This window comes from Diadema setosum, chromosome 12 (genome assembly GCF_964275005.1).
Source record: "Diadema setosum chromosome 12, eeDiaSeto1, whole genome shotgun sequence".
Classification (NCBI taxonomy): Eukaryota; Metazoa; Echinodermata; class Echinoidea; order Diadematoida; family Diadematidae; genus Diadema; species Diadema setosum.
Genome location: NC_092696.1, coordinates 21,455,447 through 21,477,230, shown reverse-complemented (window position 1 = coordinate 21,477,230; position 21,784 = coordinate 21,455,447). Strand labels below are relative to the sequence as shown.

Below are 21,784 nucleotides of genomic sequence, written 5' to 3'. Positions count from 1 at the left end.
TTTTGAATACAAGCAGGATGTGCGCAGTGTACTCAGAACATCGGAATGGCAAAAAGAGTCGCTGCAATGTTGCGCAATGTGATGTTTGATAGGTTGTACACATTTGCTATCAAAGCTTGATCATTGATTTTGCAGTGTTGCTTTGCATACTAGTTTATATTAAAATGCCTTGCATTGCCAATAATAAGACTTGACCTTGGCTATTTCCTAACTTTTCCATCTATTATGAAACACACACTCACAAACACAAACAAATTAGGGGATGCTCTATATAAAGTGCAGATTTTGGACATCCTTCTCCCGCTTGGTCACTTCGACGCTCCCTCGCTGGTCATACCTCCCCCAATCATGAACATAAACCGACACCCTTGACTACCAGTGGCGGATCCAGGGGGCGCACCGGGCGCCCCCTCCCTCCAAAGCGAAAAAATATATATGTAGCTACAAACGACAGTTTTTGGACTGTAAAATGTCAAAATTTTCAAGCTCGCTCGCTTCGCTCGCTCGCATTTAATCGTTATGCAATTCTCCTGATGCTGCTGTCAGTAATTGCCAGCAGTTGCGCCCGGTGCGTCCGCTCCCCTTAATTTTCAAAGCGAAAAAATATAGCTACAAACGGCAGTTTGGGGACTATAAAATGTCAAAATTTTCAAGCTCGCTCGCTTCGCTCGCTTGCATTTAATCGCTATGCAATTCTCCTGATGTTGCTGTCAGTAATTGCCAGCAGTTGCGCCCGGTGCGCCCCCTCCCCTTAATTTCCAAAGCGAAAAAATATAGCTACAAACGGCAGTTTCTGGACTGTAAAATGTCAAAATTTTCAAGCTCGCTCGCTTCGCTCGCTCGCATTTAATCGTTATGCAATTCTCCTGATGTTGCTGTCAGTAATTGCCAGCAGTTGTGCCCGGTGCGCCCAGGCCCTCTCCTCAATTTCCAAAGCGAAAAAATATAGCTAAAAACGGCAGTTTTGGGACTGTAAAATGTCAAAATTTTCAAGCTCGCTCGCATTTAATCGCTATGCAATTCTCCTGATGTTGCTGTCAGTAATTGCGAGCAGTTGTGCCCGATGCGTCCCTTCCCTTAATTTCCAAAGCGAAAAAATATACCTAAAAACGGCAATTTTGGGAACATAAAATGTCAAAATTTTCAAGCTCGCTCGCTTCGCTCGCTCGCATTTAACCGTTATATGCCATTCTCCTGATATTACTGCCAGTAATTGCCAGCAGTTGCACCCGGTGCGCCCCCCCCCCCTCCTGAGTTTCCAAAGCGAAAAATATAGCTACAAACGGCAGTTTGGGGACTGTAAAATGTCAAAATTTTCAAACTCGCTCGCTTCGCTCGCTCGCATTTAATCGTTATGCCATTCTCGTGATGTTACTGCCAGCAACTGCCAGCAGTTGCGCCCGGTGCAACCCCCTTAATTTCCAAAGCAAATATTATATATATATATATATATATATATATATATATATACATACATACATTATATTATTATATATAGCTACAAACAGCAGTTTGGGGACTGTAAAATGTAAAAATTTTCAAGCTCGCTCGCTCCGCTCGCTCGCATTTAATTGTTACGTTATGCAATTCAGATGTTGCTGCCATGAGGTGCCCCCCCCCCCAATGTCTTGACCCACGGTACGCCACTGTTTAAGGTAATTGGATTGGCTATCAACCTGGTAGGTCATTACAAAAAAAGGAAATTTATGAATGAGAGCACACATTCGTTTTTTCTCTTCCAAGGCACAAAAAGTAAAATTGCAATAATGAAAAAGTTGTCATTCATGTGTAAGTTATCTCCCATGATTACGATGAGAAGAAAAGACGAATTTAACACATTAAGAAACATTATTTAATTTTTTTTTTTATTAAGTTAACAAACCTCAGGGCCGGCGGAGCATTTTAAAAAGTTTCATGAGCTAACAAGCAAAAAAGGTCCTCACCTCATTTCTTCTATTTCCGGGTCTCTGCAGCTGACAAGCAAGCAAGCAACAAAAAAAAAAAAAAAGAAAAAAAAAAGAAAAAAAAAAGAAAAGAAAAAAAAGGTCCTCAGTGGAAAAAACATAACCTTACCGCGCTCACACTTCAAGATCTCTATCTATTTCTATTTAGTGCCACTTACGTACTTCCGGGTAAAAAAAAAGTGGGGGGGGGGGGGGTCCAAAGTGATGACACCTTATGTATTCCTTTGTGTGGTGCACAAAAAGTGTGGGGCCCGAGCCCCCACGGCCCCCACGGTTCCGCCGGCCATGAACCTGACGTCTCAGGGCCGGCGGAGCGTTTCCAAAAGTGTGTGCGTGTGTGTGTGGAGGGGGGGGGGGGGTGGGGGCACTTCCAGGTTTGATGGGCTAACAAGCAAAAAAAAAAAAAAAATCCTCAGCTCATCTCTCCCTTTCCACTTCCGGGTTTCTTCAGCTGACAAGGAAAAAAAAAAAAACATAACATTACCGCGATCACACTTCAAGATTTCTATCTTTTTTTTTTAGTGCCACTTACGTACTTCCGGGTTAAAAAAAAAGTGGGGGGGGGGGGGCAAAGTGATGACACCTTATGTATTTCTTTGCAGCTCTATTCCCGTCGATTAAGAAAGGCTGACAATTATGGAGGAAAAATGAGAATTTTCTATATAATGTAAATTCAAATGACATTAGAAAATAATCACTATTTACAAAAATGTCGAAATTTGAATTATTTCAAATTGCAATTGTAATTGTTTTATTGAAGGGCATTTGCAAATAAATGACAAAATGTCAATTTTGGCAATTTTTACTTATGTTCCTCGGAGGGCAAAAACGAGTGTGTTCTCTCATGTGTTTCCTTTGTACATTTGTACAATGTATTTACCTACCAGGTTAATAGCAATTAATGTGGTATAATGCACAATGCACTGGTTTTATCAAATTCTTCTACGAAAAAAATATACTGAACACACACACACACACACAAACTTTTCATGTTCTCTCTCTCTCTCTCTCTTTTTCTGAGTGTATATCCATAAATAATGTGAAGAGTTTGACTGCAAAAACGAGTTAACTTTATTCTTGTTAATGTGAGGGATTCTTTTTTTATCAAAGCTGCTAAAAATACAAGAAAATAATTAATCATACCATGAAAGTATTCCATGTATTACAGCAAGTGAGGTATCACTGAAATATTTGAAGGGTTTGTTTGCAAAAACCGATAAGTCCATTTTTGAAGATTTTGAAGTACGATCTCTGTCATAAAGTACAAAATAATACCTTTTAAATGATACATTGGTCACTACATATAAAGGTATATTTTTGAAGTTATGGTCAAAAGAAGCAAAAATTTTCTTATTATTCTCTTTATTTTTCTTGACCTTTAATCGCAAATATCTCCATTTGGCAAATATGGACTTATCGGTTTTTGCAAACAAACTCTTCATTTGTTCCATTTGATGATGAGCTCACTTTTGAATGTTTATTTTTTTTTTTTAATGATCAATTTCTCTCATGTACATATGTGTCTGTGTGTGTGTGTGTGTGTGTGTATACATGTATATGTAAGCATGTGTACTTATAGAACCTATATACACATTTGGAATAGTTGAGTTTGCCATGCAGCAAGCTAAAAATTGGCACAGATATTCAAAGTCCAGTTTTCACACAAGACATTTTCTCCATCCTGACACATTCACACATCAGAGACTCCAACCCAAAGCACCTTCTGATCTGGAGATTCTCCCGCCTGAAACCCCTAGCAAACGGGAGACTCCAAATTGATGTGTGCGAAGTTCCTAGGGTTCTAGATGCTCTCTTGTACTATCTAAGGCTTATTTTTTCAACACACGATAGTAATAAAGTAAGAAATCCTTTCCAACGGGAGACAGAGAGCCAGGGCGGGAGAAATTAAATCTCAAACGGGAGAACAGGAGATTTTGCAAAAATGGGTTTTCGGCGGGAGATCTCCCGTCGAAAACGGGAGAGTTGGAGTCTCTGACACATTTCAGTTCCCTCAGCTTGCATCTGAACTAACACAACCATGCACTCAAAGATATGAGCAAGACCAACATCCTTGTTTTTTCTGCTACTGCTCGTATATTGCTGATGCCCTTCTCAAAGTTTGCTACACATACCTGAGCAAGATTTTACTAGAATACAGTCAAATTAATAATACCTTGTTTTTATATAACACATCTTTTTTTTTCTTTTTTTTTTAATAGTATCAAGCTGTACAAAGCACTTTACAATGTATATGTGTAGGCCTTCATCAATATTGTAAGTTCTTTTTCTCCCCCATAACAGCCACCCACTTTCAGTAAAGTGCAAATGTTGTATACATATACAAAATCATAAATAATCTATTGTATAAATATTCTGAATTCATAATGCATAACTGGCCAAAGAGGATTAGAATAATTATAGGCAACATGCATACACATCAATCAATAGAAAGAGTGCAATGTATCAACACGATTACAGTCAGCCACCAAGAATGAAAGGCCACAAGTCTTTCAGCATCATGTAGGGAAAATTCAAAACCATCACTACCAACTTTATGACATGAAGTAGCAAATGCAGCAGCAATGGTACTGACACGGTAGAGTTTTGTTTTATCATGAATCCTCAGGGATGACGATATTCTTTTGGTACATTTAGATTCTGTTATACATGTATAAGGGTTCCTTATTACAAGAGTCTGTTGCAATGGCAGGAGTTTTTGTGATGCATGGTGGTTAGTAACGAACAAACCATTGCACATTGGCCATGATTTTTTATTTTTATTTTTGAAGATGTAGACTGACCACAAAGATGAGTTACTGTTAAAACATACTGGCGATTAGACCACTGATTTCACCAAAAAAAGAAGAAGAAAAAAAAAGGATGACATCATAATGACAATGCACCCCGTATTGATGTAACCAATCAGATTTAGTTCCATTTACAACAAAATGAAGATTAAACAATACTACGTGATTGGCAGATGCTTCAAGAAATAAAAAGATGAGACTGCACTTCCAAAACAAACTTGTAGTCACGCAAGTGTCACAGTACGACACCAGAACCAGTCTGATCATTGAGTTTGATCACTGAGTCTATACTAAACTGGCATAATTTTGACCTTGAATAACATCTATGCATTTACATTGATAGAGAAAAACTGAGATTGTGTGCAAAAACAAAGCGTAACAGATCAAATGTACAAACAGTCAGAGGAACACAGTAGTACATTTTGTATCTTCACAGTTGCCTCAATCCTTGACACCAGTATAGTTCTGACATTGTTCTATGTGTATAACTATGCCATGCACTTCATTGCATTTTGTTGCCAAAGCTTTCTCATCAAAATTTCATTCATCCCTAAAACCTGTTTCAAATGCAAGGTTAGACATTGTGCTGAGTGCAGCCTCCGTGCTCAGGAATAACAAAGCCATAATACATCAAGAATGCAAAGGTGTTACAGCATTGATCAGGGTGGATTGCTTAATCCTTGTTCACTTGCAGTTCATTTCAGTACATCCATGCCGACTGGTGAAGAAAATAATCCAAAGGATGTCCCGACTGGTGATTGACACTTGGCACAAATTAAAAAAACCAATACCAGTACCAGTATACAACTGCCAGAACAGCATGATGCATGTTATATACATGATTGCCATAATAGAGAATGTCTGAGACTTTTTTTTTTTACCTTGAGAAAGGAATTCTGTGCAACTGACATAAGAAATGGAAATTTATATGTATCATTTACTTCAGTGTATGAAGTTTTGACAAGTAATGAATTTAAACATTCGGTACCTGTGCATGATCTTATGGTTTTATTTGTCTATTTAGCCATACATTTGGAGTAGGAAAATATTAATAATACTGCAAAAGCAAATATGTCTCCACAGAAACATAAATGCTTCCTATCAGAAAATATTGATGAGGTAATATCATAATGATATCTTCCATAAACTAGCACCTTCATACTTCAGTTTTATCATGACTATTCAAGAGACAGAGTATCTGCAAAAAAGGTCCCCTTGTAATATACTCATACACCTCCATTGAGGATGAAACCATCTTATGCGCAGATGTGGTTGATGCTTCAGAATCTCTTGAGTTAGTTTGGTCTAAACAATCAAACCAGCATGCAACAAACACTCAAGGGATACACAAACTGTAGTTGCTCTCGACAGATGGTAATTGTTGGATAGGTTTGACAAGGTAGCCACTGTAATAAATATTGTTAATGTCCCAAATGATGATATATGTACACCACATCACTATACTACATAAGTATACACCTACATTATGCCATTGGTGTTGACTAATCGCCCTGCCCTCTTTGAAAGTTGTAAACAAGTCTCATAAGCCTTTGTTTGATGCAACAGCTGCTAAAGCTATTATCATAAGCTGGCCCCTCTGCCACTGTGCACTTCTGGGCTATCGATGGGCAAAGCTTTTGGTCATCTAGTGGAAACCAAATCTGAGGTTGCTGGTTGTGTTAAAGGGGAAAATCCAATCCAAATATAAGTAGTCTGATAAGAAAGAGTAAATTATTACGAGTTCAATGGTAAAATTTTGATCGAAATCGGGTGAAAAATAAGAAAGTTATGACATATTGAAGTTTCCCTTATTTTTCAGGAAACAGTTCTTGAATGGTCAATATGAATATGTAAATGGAAAGCGAACATGTCATACCCTAACAACTTGCCAAATAGTTTGTAAATAAAATTTCAGAATCTCCAGTTTTCCATTCAAATGCAATATATGCCTGAGGCTCAAATCCTGGTTATTCAACCAGGAATAACATCATATTTGAGACTTCAATGACAGAAACATTGAATTATCATTTTTTTGTACACGATCAATGGAAAATTGTGAGGGTATGACATGGTCAGCTCACTCATTTGCATATTCATATCCACTGTACGAGAACTGTTCTGCAGAAATAAGCAAAACTTCAAAATTTCATAACTTCCTTATTTTCTATCCGATTTCAGTCAATTTTTTTACAGGTGAATTTGTAAGATTTTACTCTTTTTATCAGACTAACTTATATTTGGACTGGATTTCTCCTTTAAGTAGGTTAAGTAGAGTAGAGGGTCACTATGCACAGATTCTTTACTTTTTTTTTTACTTAGCTTTTACTTAACCTTTTCTTTATTTTTTTGTGGGGGAATTCCATTTGGTGGCTTTGGGCAGGTGATCATTAGAGACAGTTGGTTGCTGGAGAAGGTTTTAATTCACAACAGGATGATTATTGGCATGGAATTGGATTCTGCTATCCTAATGTGGCTCAAACATCCATTCTCTATAAGAAAGAAAGTGACTAAATCTGATGAATTCACTGTTTTTAGCATTGTACAATTGGGACACTTCATTGGTGGTTTGAAGATTTGACTCATGTCACACAGATACAAAAATCATCTTCCAAGTGATATTTGGTAAAAAAAAAAGATGAAAAGCTGGCAAAGTAGACGCACTGCAGTTTAAATGATTAGAAAGAGAAATTTTACTGGAGTCGGTTGCCAAGATGAGAGAGCCGGACTTCTCATAAATCAATCAGGGAGGAGAGGTCCCCGACGGAGTCCAGGAAGAAATCTGGGACGTATTCCTGTTCCTCTGGTTCTGGCGACTCCCGGTAACGGGTCAGCTCCGCCTTGCTGAGCACACCTGTGAAAACAGCCATGGTCTTCATCCCGCATCGTTTGCCAAAGAGGACGTCCGTGTTGTGCCGGTCACCCACCATCAGTGTCCTCTCGGGGTCGATGTCGTATCTGGCAAGGTCAAAGGTCAGGATGAGAGTGAATTAGCCTTGATATAAAAAATGAAATCAAATTAAACTAAATAGTACAAGATGGGCTAGACAGTTAATGTTAATGTTACATTTGGCAGGGGAAGGGGTGCAGCTGTATCCCAGTAAATTCCACTTTTCTAAAAATACAACAGCTCTCTGGCATTGGGGGGGGGGGGGGGGATGGGATACCCCTCCACTAGCCCAGAAGATACGCTCTCTTGCTTTGACGTTCTTACCCAAATTTCACATATTCTTGCCCCAAAATGAAAGCAAAAAAAAATCCTTCATTTGGCCATGCCCTTCTCACACTCTATCCCAATCAGTTCTATCATTCCATCCGAAAGAGCCACTATTTCCAATTTTGAACCTGCATCCCTACCACTCTCAACCCCACTAAAAATCCCACTAACAACTCTGATAAAAGTTAAAAGATATTGGCACACCATCACTCACTTCTCTTTGATGCAGTCCAGAAGATAGCGAGACGGTTTTCCAATCGTGGTTGCCGAGCGACACGAAGCAACCTCTATCGCTCTGACAAATGCACCAGTGCCTGTACGGGGCAGATATTTTAGAATCATTTAGACCAAACATACACTCATAAACAAAAATATATCATACAACATTTATCCTTGTATGATTTCATTACAGACAAATATAAACAAAAAGCTACAAGATGCAGACTTTAAAAAGACTACCAATGAAAAGGTAAAAACAAACATAAAAGAATAATACAATAAGCAAAAATAATCCTTACCCCATTAAGGATGAATCTGGGGTATACTCTGGCAAGTGTCTACGGGAAATGCATCTACAGCAAAATCAGCCCATCTACAATGGGTTAACAAAACTCCAACAACTCTAAGCAACATTTTACTAATCTTAATTACTAAGCAAAAGTTTTACTGAAATTCATAGTTAATTTGAATGTCTATTTGAAAGCGAAATATCATCCCATGACTTTGACATCCATATCTCTTTCCTTTGATCCACCCCCCCCCCCTTTCTGGACAGGATAAAGAAGAAACATTCCATGTATGTGACATTTAGCTCAGAGGTAACTATGACACCTGTGAAACTGCATCACACTTTCTTGGCATTTTTTTTATTTCCCAGGCACGAATTTGGATTTTTTAAATTTTTTTTTTTTAAATTAGTTTATTTTTTTTTTTTACAGATGAAAATTTTCTCTAGAAACAAAAATCATATAAAATGCAAACACAACAACACAAAACAAAACAACAAAAATCCCAGCAAGTCTCACAGAAGAGAAAGAATACATAGGTCCTATATGTAGTCAAATCTACGTCCACGTACAAAGAAGACAGAAAAATAATGACGGAGTCACTTGACTCCTTCTACGTAGTCAAATCTATGTCCATGTACAAAGAAGACAAAAAAAATAGCAACTGAGCCACATGACTCCTTTTTGCACCTGGTTTAGTTTTTCCCTTCTCTGGGATGGGGACACTCTCATCCGTGTTGGTTCCAACAAAAGCCACATCACTGATGGACAGGTATGAAGCCGCCTTGAACACCTTCACGTAGCTGAAATGCTTGTCATGACCGACAACGACAGCTTTTACCTGACAGAGATGGAAAAAATGTATGAAAACAAAGCCAATCAACTTATGGGCAATTCATTCCGATACTTGATATTTTATACTTCACTTTTCTTAAACATTCTTTAAAGATTATTTCCAAAAGTGAAGAATTATTCCAGGTTTAAGATGACTTTAATGAATAGATTCAGAGAGAAAGATGACAGTGAGGTCAGATACGAGAATCCGCTATCAACTAAGGAAATTGTCAGGTCCAAAATAAGCTCTATGTGTTAACGTATGGGAATTTGAAGATTCTTTTAACCCTATTCTAACTGGGCTATTTGAGACCAAGTTTTTACTGAGGGGGGGTCAATTTGACCCCCCCTTCAGATCTCGGCCGCCGATCGTGCGATCGCCGTGAAATTTTGCCTGAAGATAGAGCTGGATGTAAACTACAAGATAACATGGTCATACAATAGAAGAATATTGCCTTTCTATTTTTAATAAATAAATTATGCAAATTTGTGCATGAAATCATATTTTCACCTATAACTCCATTAAAAAGACTGGAGGATTGCTAAATTTTTGTGTCAGAATTCCTCAAGACACATCAAACAATTTTCTTGAAAAAAATTAGCACAATCGAAATCAATTTCTTATGTTTTTTATTGTTTTGTTAATTTCTTATGTATTTTATTGTTTTTTCGACCTTTTGTTTCCTATTGTTTTTTGCCAAAATTTGTTGTAGGCACTTTTTCAGGCTTATCTACACTAGAATTGATTAATTTCAATGGTTAAAAGTTGAAATAATCTAATTTTTATATAAATTTAACCAAAACACACAATTTGCATTGGATTTGCACACGATATCATGAATTTGAGCTGTTTTTTGGTTGACATGCATATGCAAAACATTACGTAACTTCAAAACGGTGTACCCCGACGTCGCAAATTTGGTCTCAAAATATGCGGGAGACTTCAATGAAAAAAGTCGTGAAACGACGCGGCAAAATCTTTGCGCGTTGCGAAATCGTGGCGCGAAACGTCGAGGGGGGGGTCAATTTGACCCCCCCCCAGTTAGAATAGGGTTAATTCACATTTGTTGTGAGATACATTGCGGGTTAAGCAACAGAGGAACACAAAGAAGACTTTTGTGTGGATATAGCAAAGAAAAATATTTCATGACAGACCAAACAGCAACTAAATCATACACTGTGTAAATAAAAAGCAAGCCAATCTCTACATCCATTTGCATTATCGCTGTGTGCTTGCAATACACAGGTCTGCCAAAATATTATTGTAAAATCTAAAATTAAAATTTCAAAGCAAGTGTCGAGACTTGAGAAATACAGATGTATTTCCCCCCCCCCCAAAAGAATATATCCTTTAAAACTTGTCCCTTCTCATTTTCTGTTTTCCTGTTTGTTGATTCTGCATTGTATTATAATTGAACCCTCTCATAGCAGAACATGTTCATAATAAGGTATAGGTTATAACATCCATTTATGGGTGTGTCCCCGTGTGCAGATACAAGGAGAGTCCAGATATGGGGTTAATCAGCCGAACTCAATGACCTTGTTGTAGTATGGATTCCCTCGTACAATGTTCGACAGAAAAGACTACCTGCACCAAGTTTGAAAAGAGAATTAACATAGTGGGATGGTATACTGGAAAAGTTACAAATGAGGTCCATAATGATGACACAAAGACATGTACTTACATCTCCATCTAGTTCTTCTTCAAGCCATTTGTGTTCCGCCTCCTCTCCTAGGTATGGGTCAGGCTGGCAAATAACAACCAAAAAATAATGATAATCATACATATCTTTTGTTATAAACTCCACATAAGCACAAAATGGTATGTCTTGCATTATCATGAGGGATCTCTATTGGTACATCAATCTCAGTTGGATCTTGCATCATAGTTGTATGTTACTATACTCACTTTCCTGAATAGTGTTATAATTATTGAAAGCAAATATGAAATGGTGCCAGACGGGCTCTCAAGCCCTTACCACAACTTTGTTTTCACTTTAATACAAAGACTGCTTCAATTGCTAAAATACATTCAAGAATATTGGGAGATAGCAGCACCTGTCATTCATGTGACTTTGACCAGATTCTTAAATCTCTCTTTTATGACTGGTGATATTCCAGAAGAGCGAAAGGAAGCTAAGGTAAAGCTATGTGCATTTGAGGAATTCCTTTAATCCCTCTAGTGAAACTGGGGATATTCTAAACGAGTAAGAGGCCAGATATAGCTTGGTTCAAAAGGGCAGGGACAAACATGATACAAACAATAATATTACCCAATCTTTTGTACTTATAGGCTATAGTCTCGAAGATTTTCAGAAGAGCAGTCCACAATCAGCTGCATGACTATTTGATGGACAACAGTCTGGACTCAGAATAAAATCACTCAACCGACAGAGCACTGCATACTTCAGTGGGTTTTGAACAAACAATTGGACTGTGGGGAGCTAACAGGAGTGGTATATTTGAAGAGTTTGTTTGCAAAAACTGATAAGTCCATTTTTGAAGATTTTGAAGTATGGTCTCTGTCATTAAGTACAAAATAATACCTTTTAAGTGATATATTGGTCACTACATATAAAGGTACATTTTTGAAGTTATGGTCAAAAGAAGCAACAATTTTATTATTCTCTTTATTTTTCTTGACCGTTAATCGCAAATATCTCCGTTTGGCAAATATGGACTTATTGGTTTTTGCAAACAAACTCTTCATTTGGATCTACCAGGGGGCTTTTGATCAGACAATAAGCTCTTACTAAGATAATCATGCATATATGTATTGTATGGAGTCAAGAGGAATGAGATGAGATGGTTTCATTTATACCTCAGCGGAGGTATACACCTCTTCTCGTAAAAGGGGTCTAAACTGATAGTGTTGATGTATATTGTGTGAATTTCTGTTAAGGTTCAATACTTGGGCCTCTTTTATTCTCAGTTATTTTTAATAATCTGTTTAATACAGTAAATGAGACTGAAGTAATGTTATGCGCAGATGGCATTAATAGTGTTCAACTGTAAGCAGTGCTAAAACTCTTGCAGATTCACTCATTCTACTGTACTTTGACTGTTGTTCTTGTACATGGTAAATCTGCTCACAAAACTTTACAGGTATGCTCATCAAACAATTCAAGAAAATGATTAGAGTAGCCTTTGGAAAGGACCACCCAGTGCCAACCAGCAAAGTGCTCGCAAGGGTGGGGGGGGGGGGGGGGACTTCACTTAAGATTACTTCAGTTTCAGTTTTCTACTTTACTCAAAGTAGCTTGAACTATTCATAGAGAATAGACAAGCTTCTAATCAAGTAACCTTCACTCACTGAGTAATGCTCAAGTTTGGTGCTACTGAATTCTATCAGGAATTGCCTTCCTTTTTTTCAAAGAGATGGTTGATAGAACCACCTCAAATGAGACGATGTCTCTCTTACCCCAACCCCAATGCAGGGGACCCCACAGGCTTGTAGTTCTGCTTCAAGACCATCTGAACCAACCAAGTACACTTTGCCCTGCAGCTTGAGTACATCTTTCAGGTATATAGCTGTAGCATATCCCGCACTGAAGATCTCTTCCTAAACAGAAAAAAAAGAGAATAGAAAAAAAGAAGAAGAAAAAAAAGTGGTAATAACAATAATAGTAAAAGCCTTGGAACAAGACACAATCATTTGTCTTGTTTGCAGGTTTGGAATCCAATGCATTGGGCCAAATGTCCTTTTGAAATCAATTATCCAGGGTAATTCTATATTTTTCCAAGGATTCCCAGATCCTTTCATCTGAAAGCAACTACTGTGACCCTGTATCACGAGGGCAACAAAGAGTCGCCAGACAGTAGATTTTAGTTGAGGGCAGATTCTGAAAGAACATACTCTAAGCTTTAAAATGATGTATAACTCATTTCAAATGGACTCTCCTAACCAGGCTAAATATTGGAAAGAAAACACACACTCTGGAAAAGTGTGAACTGAGAAAAAGGGCTCCAAAGTGTGGGGTATATTCAAGTGCTTAATCTTACCCAGTCCTGCTAGCCGTGCGATGAATGGGATAAAAAAAAACAGGATGTAAAACACTGCAGTGCTCAGTAGCATTGAAGGGGTTATCAGATTAAGTTAAAATTGAATATGCTCTGTCAACACATTCTATACATGACTTGTGGGTGGAGATGCCTTTACTTGCTCGCTAACCAAGCATCACATACATTTTGCTGGATGTATTGGATGCGCAGAATGCATCGATGTCAAGTCAAAAGGAAATGCATCCAGTAAATTTGCCATCAGGATACGGGATAAAAAAGAAATCTCCCCTTTTCTATAAAACAGATGATACACTATTTTTTTTTTGTTTATTTTTTTTTCATGCATAAGCAGAAATAGTGTACATGCAGTATGTGTTAACTGTGGAAGAGTCTCAATCCATTTGGTTTCACCTCCTGGTTAAACATTTCATAGTTACCTTATAAAATGCACACAATTCCTCAATGATGCCCTCAAAGCCATGCATCAATCGATATTGTACACTGTTACTCACCTTTGACACTTGATGTCCCTGTGACTGGAACTTCCTGAGAATTTGATCTCTGGACAGGAAATTGTTGTTTGTAACAAAGAGAACTTGTTTACCCTGTGCACATTGAGAAAAGAAAAATGAGTAGGAGAGGAAGAAGGAGTGGAGGTTGAGGAGGAAGGGAAGGAGGAGGGGGAGGAGGAGGGAGAGGAGGAGGAGGAAGAGGAGGAGGAGGGGAGAGGAGGGGAGAGGAGGAGGAGGAGGGGGAGGAGGAGGGGGGAGGAGGAGGAGGAGAAGGAGCAGGAGGGGGATAAGGAGTATGTGGAGTAAGAAGAGTAGGAAGAGAAGGAGGAAGAGGTTGAGAAGAAATAAAATTATAGGGAGTAGAGGAGGAGGAGAAGGAGAAGAGAATAATGTGGAGAAGAAAAGAAAATGATGAATAGGGAGGAGAGGAGGAGTGGGAGAAAAAAAAAAAACCAAGACACTTTAGAAACAGCATTTCATGACTGCATGCCTAAATCCACAATCAGATTCTGAAATCCCCATACGCTTTTTGTACAGGATCAACTCTTGTCCGTTATGTAATGAATGAAGTTCTATGTAGAATGAATCAGAATGTGAACCATCAATAAAAAGTATCACTTGTTACAAGATAATATTCACGATGAAATGCACATGGCAGGGGCTGCAGGATTCTAAATTGTAATCTTTCTCGTTCGCCACGTTCTAGAGCACGGCGGATGTTAATTTTATGGTGGTTTCAGTTTAAAATAGTTAATAGAATTTTATATACAAATAAGATGTTGAATAGAATTGGGCTGGTGGAAAGAAAAAAATGTTCGTCTTGTAATGAGTATGCTGAGACTTTAATACATTTTTTGAGTGAGTGTCAATATGATGATAGATTGTGGGTTGAAGTAAGAGAATGGATTAATGTTAACGCTGGGTTAGAAATAAGATTTATGACAGAAATAAATCATTTGGTTTTGGGGGTATTAACAATTCGGCATTGAATTGTATTACTATGCTCGTGAGATATGAAATTTATGTTTGTAAAATAAAAAGAATCATACCTCGTTTTGATTTATGCAAAGATAGTATTTAGGGAATATTATGATAAAGAAAAATTTATTGCAAGAAATAATCATAAGTTGCAAGTGTTTCAGAAAAAAATGGTGTCTGTTCTCTTCATATGTATTATATGATGGTCTGAGTCACAATATTTCATTCTGTTATGTTTGATGCAGAAAAAAATATCCCAGTGGGGAGGGGGGAACCTCACATAAATTGCACTTCTTATTCCCAACAAAATTAAGATACATTCACATCTAATTTTCCTGTAAATAAGATGCATTCAGACATTCATTACCCCCAAATCACTGCAGAAACATGGACAGAAAAGTTTTCATCAAATCAGCGCACAGTACTGGCGATCGTTCATTGAGCAAATTATCAGAGAATTCTGAACACAGACCAGCTGACGAGGATGTGACATGCTCACCCAAAATTGATACTGTGTGCATGTAGCTATACCATTGGGCAGGCAGCTGCATACATTTAAACATTGAGTCTCTCATATACGACCACATCCCTCATCCAGATGAGTGCCGGGACCGACATGTCTGGATAGCAGAGGTCGGACTGTACACACATGCTGTACGTGTATACCCATTTCAGGTACATGTACCTCATGTGTATAGTCATATTTTTCTTGGTATATGATATGATAAATTTGTATACGGTACTTGTGTTATATATACTTGCCAAACATCTGAGCTTTCTAATTGCCTCAGCAGTTCCTGGAACTGGTTTGTTCTGGTTCCAGATCACATCTGAGCACAGAGAGAAACATCAAGGTCAATCAACCATGTCACATGTGGTAAGCCTCAAATAACAATAAACCAAAATCAAACATTGTTGGTTTTAGAATATAGAACCTGATAGCCTGGAGTGAATGTATACCGGTATATCATAGAAATAATATCACTTTTTTTGTTGTTGTTTCATTCAACAAACAACAAGTGTGAAACAACTTTTGGCAGCAAAACAAAGATGACCCAGGTACCAACTGGACATTAATGCCCCAGTCGGGCAGTTAGACATGGATGGTCTGGTAGAATCAATCCTCATTTGCTATCCACCGAAGTACATGAATTTGAAAACCATTAAAACCTCTTTTGGACAGACTGTTTTTACTACAACTCTAATTTCCCACAGACACTCAGCCCTAGTCTACTCGTGACTTGTCCTCAACGGGTTAATAGCGACTGTCTGCGAATAATAATATGCATTGATGGAAGTATAGTTTGCTCATCATTAGAAATAGTAATCAGTCAACTCTCCAGCCGAAATTCTGTGGCTCTGTGTGTACCTATATGTGACCCTGCATCACAAAACCAACAAAAAGTTGCCTGACATGGATTTTTAGTTAAGGGCAGATTCTGAAAGAACAGACATTAAGCTTTAAAATGATGTATAAATCAAGTCAAATGGATTCTCCTAACCTGTCTAAATATTGGAAAGTAAGCACACACTCTGGAAAAGTGTGAACAGAGAAAAGAGACTCTGAAGTATAGGGTCTATTCAAGCACTTAATCTTTACCAAACCATGGTAGTTGTGCGATGAATGGGACAAAAACAGGATGTAAACCACTAAAGCAACAATAATGAAGAGATTATCAGATAAAGCTGAAAGTGATCATGCTCTATTAACACATTCTGTCCATGATTAATACCAAATTTCAAAGCAGTACTTTAGCGGCCGTTATCCTTTCAAAAGTTATGAGACTTGAAAGTGAAGAGCGTGCAAAGGGTATCAAGAAATGAAAAAGGGACTCTTTAGACATACCTGATCTCAGTATACTCTACAAAAAAGGGTTATAGAAAAACTGCCGAAAATGCACTTTCCCGTTCATTGCATGATTCCAAACTTAAGAATGATAGAAGAAGGGTAGCTCTTTCAGAAAACATGAAAAACCCAATATTGAATTGGTTGACCCATTTCACCTTTTTTTAGTCTTCACGTAAAATCAAGGGGTGCGACTTTTTGTTTGTTTTGTCATGCACGGTCACATATAGTGAGCTGGGCATATAATGAGCTGGACCAGCCTTCCCACTCCATGGTTTTACACACAACTGGTTCTTTCACCCATCAACCATCAGGTGACATAATATCTGCTTCTGGGACAATATGCTGCTGCCCTAACTTTCTCCAAGGACCTATAGGGCTAGGGTTGTGATACGGTTTTGTGTTTTAAATGAAGTGAGGATGAGGATTTGGGTTATGGTTATAAATGCTTGAAGGTAGAATCGCTCAGCAAGCAGATATAACATGGGAGCAAATTGTCGCAAGAGCAAATGTCATGGAACCTAGCTACCATCTGATCATGTGCAGCTGAAAGTCGATGACATATCAAAAGCTAGAAGGCTTCTATTTTGGTAGCCTGACCAGACCACAGCGGCTGTGTGTAGTTACTATTTTGGGAGAGTGGGCTATTTTCAGCACACAGTACACACGCACGTATGACTGGAATTCACCGACATCTCTATGGAAGAACAAGATGAGTGGTGGAAAAACCTGTTTGGCAGACGTCTGCGCTCTCAGAGTGTTTTTCTATTTCTTCTTCTTCTTCTGTTATTATTATTATTATCATCATTATCATCATTATCATCATTATTATTATTATTATCATTATTATAATTTATTATTATTACTCATGTGACCAGGTAAAGAATATAGGATACATATTATAAACATTACAAACATGAAACAAAAACCAGAATGTACATTACAAAGTTGAACTGTGTTTTACGTTCTGTTACTGCGTATACAACTCACAACAACCCGGCTACAGTAGTAGCACCATGGCCAACGTATGTATGCTATTAGTATTACACCCCAATTCAACTGCCGACCAGCAGGTGAAGTATTACCTCGGTTACGATCCACCATTTGATACTTTCGGAATGCCTTCTTAGACTTTTTAGGAAAACTACACCTGTTATGCAAAACTAGTATACATTACCATCGCAGTCGAAGAGTACACAGTCAAAGGAATCCAGAAAGCTTTGTATGTTCCTCCTGTTTACTCCTACGCACGGGGCCATGTTACTCCTCCTACGACTACCACTTCCGTTCACGGCTGCGGCTACGGCTGTGGCTGCTTGCCGTCGCTGTTGCGGCGGCGACGTATCGATTTGTGTGGTGATAGAGTTACCCTGTCCGTCAAGGAACGCTTCGTACTTGGGCTTGGACTTCGCGCCACTACTGCTCCGCGAGCTCTTGCGGATGCGGCGGCGCATTCTGGAGCTGTACCTCCGAAGCATCTTGGTGCCAAAACCGGACAGACTCTAAACAACAAGCGCAGTGCATTTAGAAGAAGAGGAGCAGATTGCAGATTGTTGTTGTTGTTGTTGTTTTTTTTTTTCAAGCCTGAGATATTTTACGAATTCTACGGTTGTTGGGTATTTGTAGAAAAGTTAATGCTCGTTGAGCTCCTTTCTACTGCAACTCCCTGTATATTTACATCCAGCAGTAAACAGCTACCAATAAGGCCTACGGAACATTAAGACGCCAATAGAATAGACGGTGGTCGTAGCTGGTAGCTTGGCTAAGAGGCTTCTTCTATACTATACAGAAATGCGATTAGCTCCAAATTTGAGTGTAATGAAATGAGTCTGATATGGTTGGGTTGACGAGGCAAGTAGGAACAATAATAGGCACAACACTACTCAAAGTATAATAGCTCTCCGGCGGCCTTCCATCTCTATTAAATACCCCTTCTCTCTCTCTCCTCGCTCTCTCTCGATCTCTCTATCCACGAGGCCATCTATCTACCCGTAGATTTCGATAACATAATAGGTAGACCATCTACTTTTTTTTGAGTGTCTATAATCTGCCCAAGTAAGTCCGTGCTTTTCCGATCGAGGCACCTGATTGCATGGTAAAAACATATAACAACAGAAGAGGCACTAGCTGTTGTTGGAGCTCAGGAAAGACGAGCTATATGCCTACTGGTATACAATGAAAATCAAAACACACCTGGGAGTGTAATATCTCAATAGCTAGTGTTGATATGGTTCACAGTGAGCTAGTAAGAAAAAGAAAACATCAGCTAATCATTATTTTATCAATCTTATTAGTGGTTCCAGGATAAACCGTGACGGTGATAAGTGAGGTATAATTTTGTAATTCTTTAAAACTGATAAGATTACTAAACTATATATAACACTAATGTGCACACCGAGTGTGATAAATCGAACATCTTATTTATTCAATGCTGCCAATGTTAAATACGGGTTTTCAATGACGGGAGACTGCTTACGGGGGGGGGGGGTGCGGAGATGGTCAAGGGTCATTGGTAACCCCAACCCCCTCCCTTAGACGGGAAGAATTTATAAGAACGGAACCTTGAATATGCTGAAAGTTACAGGTGTAATTGTGAGTTCTTTGACCCATTTTCCCTGATTTTTGATGACCCCCCCCCCCCCCCAAAAAAAAAAAGGAGAGAAGTATGTGTGGGGTGGTAGGGACGGGAGGCAACTTCCCGATTCCACCGGCTTCTATACCACGCGCACGTACATGTGCACAACGTATTCCCAGTACATGATTGTATACGGATCTGTCTCATTATACACGCGCTGACACATTGATACACACAGGCTGGAAATAGCGGAGAAAACTCAAATACTCGACTGACATGGCGCCTAAAAGCTGCTCAATTTCAATCAGTGACGGAATTCCATCCTCCGATCTGTATATCTGATTAGATCTGACTCCGCTCTGACGCGAGGGAGTGAAACAAACGACGCGGACTATTCTACAATTCTAGGTGAAGAAATTAATTCTGTCTTCGCCAACTAAATACTGCACAAGCTGCTTATACCGATATTTTATACCGATGCGGAGACCGTCATGGACCGTGAGCAGTTTAATTAAGCCTTTAATATGGTGGCTCAAATTCTTTCCTGACAGAATTGAACTGTGTACTCGACGTAATTCAAGACAAATAATATCCAGGCAAGGAAAAAGTTTCAGAATGATGATGTCACTATATATCAGATCTACTAACAAATGAAGAGTGTTTACGGGCCTAAATGCAATAAGAAATATATTAATTTTTATCAATTTGACACATATAAGAATCTACCCATAAGCAAAATGATTACGCATACAGTGGACTCCCGTTATAACTATCGAAGTCCTCCCCGGGACCGGCAGTTTTCTTTCGTTATATCGAAATTTTGTTATAACCGAACAAATAAACAATTTATACATAGAGTTGATAATATTGCGGCCTGAATTTTTACTTGGTTGTAACCGGAATTTCGTTATAGGCGTGCTCGTAATATAACGGGAGTGCACTTTAACTAATAATGGCTCCTTGTATAGCGCACAGGTCCACTTTTGGTACTCATGGCGCTTCCAAAAAAAAAAAAAATGAAAAGATATATATATATATATATATATATATATATATATATATATACACTGCAAAAAGTCCGGTGTTAAATAGTGAACACCGAGCTGGTGTTAAATTTTCGGTGCTCATTTATAGTGTTAAATTAACACCCCCGGGTGTCATTTCCAAATTTTAAACTGTTTTTTGAAGAGTTTCTTAGTAACTGCACTTCTTGTTGATTTTTAATTTAAACAAGACGATCAAGAATTTTACATTAAAATACTAGATTTTTGAAAAAAAGGTGAAAATCATTTTACATCAAAGTAACACCAGCTGGTGTGGTCCCTTATTGAAGCTGGACGGGTGTTAAACCATTGATATTAACACCAACAAGTATCAAATCAACACCATGTGGTGTCATTTTTTAATTAACACCAGTACAGTGTCAAAATAACACCTGGTACAGTGTCAAATTAACACCACGAAGTGTCAGGTGAACACTTTCAACACCATCACAGTGCATTTTTTAACACCTGTGGGTGTGGTCCTTTATTGAAGTTTGATCGGTGTTAGATTTAACACCCGTGGTGTTAAATCTAACACCCATGTTTTTACAGTATATATATATATATATATATATATATATATATATATATATATATATATATATAGTTGAGACAATGTAGATAACAGAAGATGTCGCATGAAACCGGCAGTGTTGTGAAGCTTTCGACCGTGGTCTTCCTCAGCTTTAATATCTTGAGCATGACGATATATATATATTATGTGTATATTCATGTTCAAACATGACAACAGAGAAGAAAATGGCAAACAACAAACAAACACATGCCAGATACAGAATACAAATGTAAAACTTACGTGACGATTTTAATGATAATAACCTTCTATCTTTTAGATGTAACAATCAAGCACAGTGTTACTGTGATTTGATTTTGATCTATGCAATAAAGACATGAAAATTGACATACTTATGCTTTTGCATTCAAACTTGTCAATTGAATATTATCATCGTACTTTCTAAACACACTAATAATTTTCTTCTAACACCATAATGTTTGGGAGAAAAGTTGGATCAGATGATTTTAATTCTGGTCATTATCAATTGCTTTCTTTTCTTTTGTGAAGAATTTTGCATTTTATTCAACCTTGGCATTTTTTCTTAAAAGCTTCGTATTTTCACAATATCGGAGACTCTGATATAGCATAATGTTTATATACAATATACGAAAGAAAATGTGCCGCGTACATTGTCGTATACAGGAACTTGAAAGTGGATGAAGGATGCGCAAGCGGCGATGACGCGAAGCGACGGGGGGGGGGGGGGGGGGAGGGGAGGTGATGTCATCCCCCAAGGTAAGGATTTAAGAAAAAAAGTCATGTTCAAAAGTTCCACTTTGAGAGTTTTTGTTTTTGTTTTAGAGGATCAACAGAAACTTAATATCACAAACGCTGTAATTCAATGAATAAACAATTCAAATGAATTGAATTGAAATTGGATTGCATGGTCGTTTGAAAAAACAAAAACAGAAAAGGAAAATGAGATAGAT

The 21,784-nt window shown here is 38.1% G+C and overlaps 1 protein-coding gene across 1 annotated transcript; it reads right to left on the bottom strand.

Moving 5' to 3' along the window:
- Nucleotides 1–7,418: 7,418 nt before the first annotated feature.
- On the bottom strand, nt 7,419–18,141 carry LOC140235801 (glycerol-3-phosphate phosphatase-like). Its single transcript, XM_072315803.1, has 8 exons — nt 17,841–18,141; nt 15,580–15,647; nt 13,840–13,932; nt 12,747–12,887; nt 11,011–11,073; nt 9,182–9,332; nt 8,200–8,299; nt 7,419–7,726 (listed from the first exon to the last, which is right to left on the bottom strand). Exons 1-8 carry the CDS (start codon nt 18,139–18,141, stop codon nt 7,501–7,503), a joined length of 1,143 nt encoding a protein of 380 aa, XP_072171904.1. The 3' UTR covers nt 7,419–7,500.
- Between the last annotated feature and the right edge of the window lie 3,643 nt (nt 18,142–21,784).

Bases quoted from the DNA above. Each gene is read 5' to 3' on its own strand.
- LOC140235801 (XM_072315803.1), bottom strand. From the start codon at position 18,141: ATGCTTCGGAGGTACAGCTCCAGAATGCGCCGCCGCATCCGCAAGAGC. The intron at 9,333-11,010 runs GTAAGTACATGT...CATCTCTGTCAG, and splicing joins AAGAAGAACTAGATGGAGAT to GTAAAAGCTGTCGTTGTCGG. The intron at 7,727-8,199 runs GTGAGTGATGGT...TGACCTTGCCAG, and splicing joins CTGGACTGCATCAAAGAGAA to ATACGACATCGACCCCGAGA.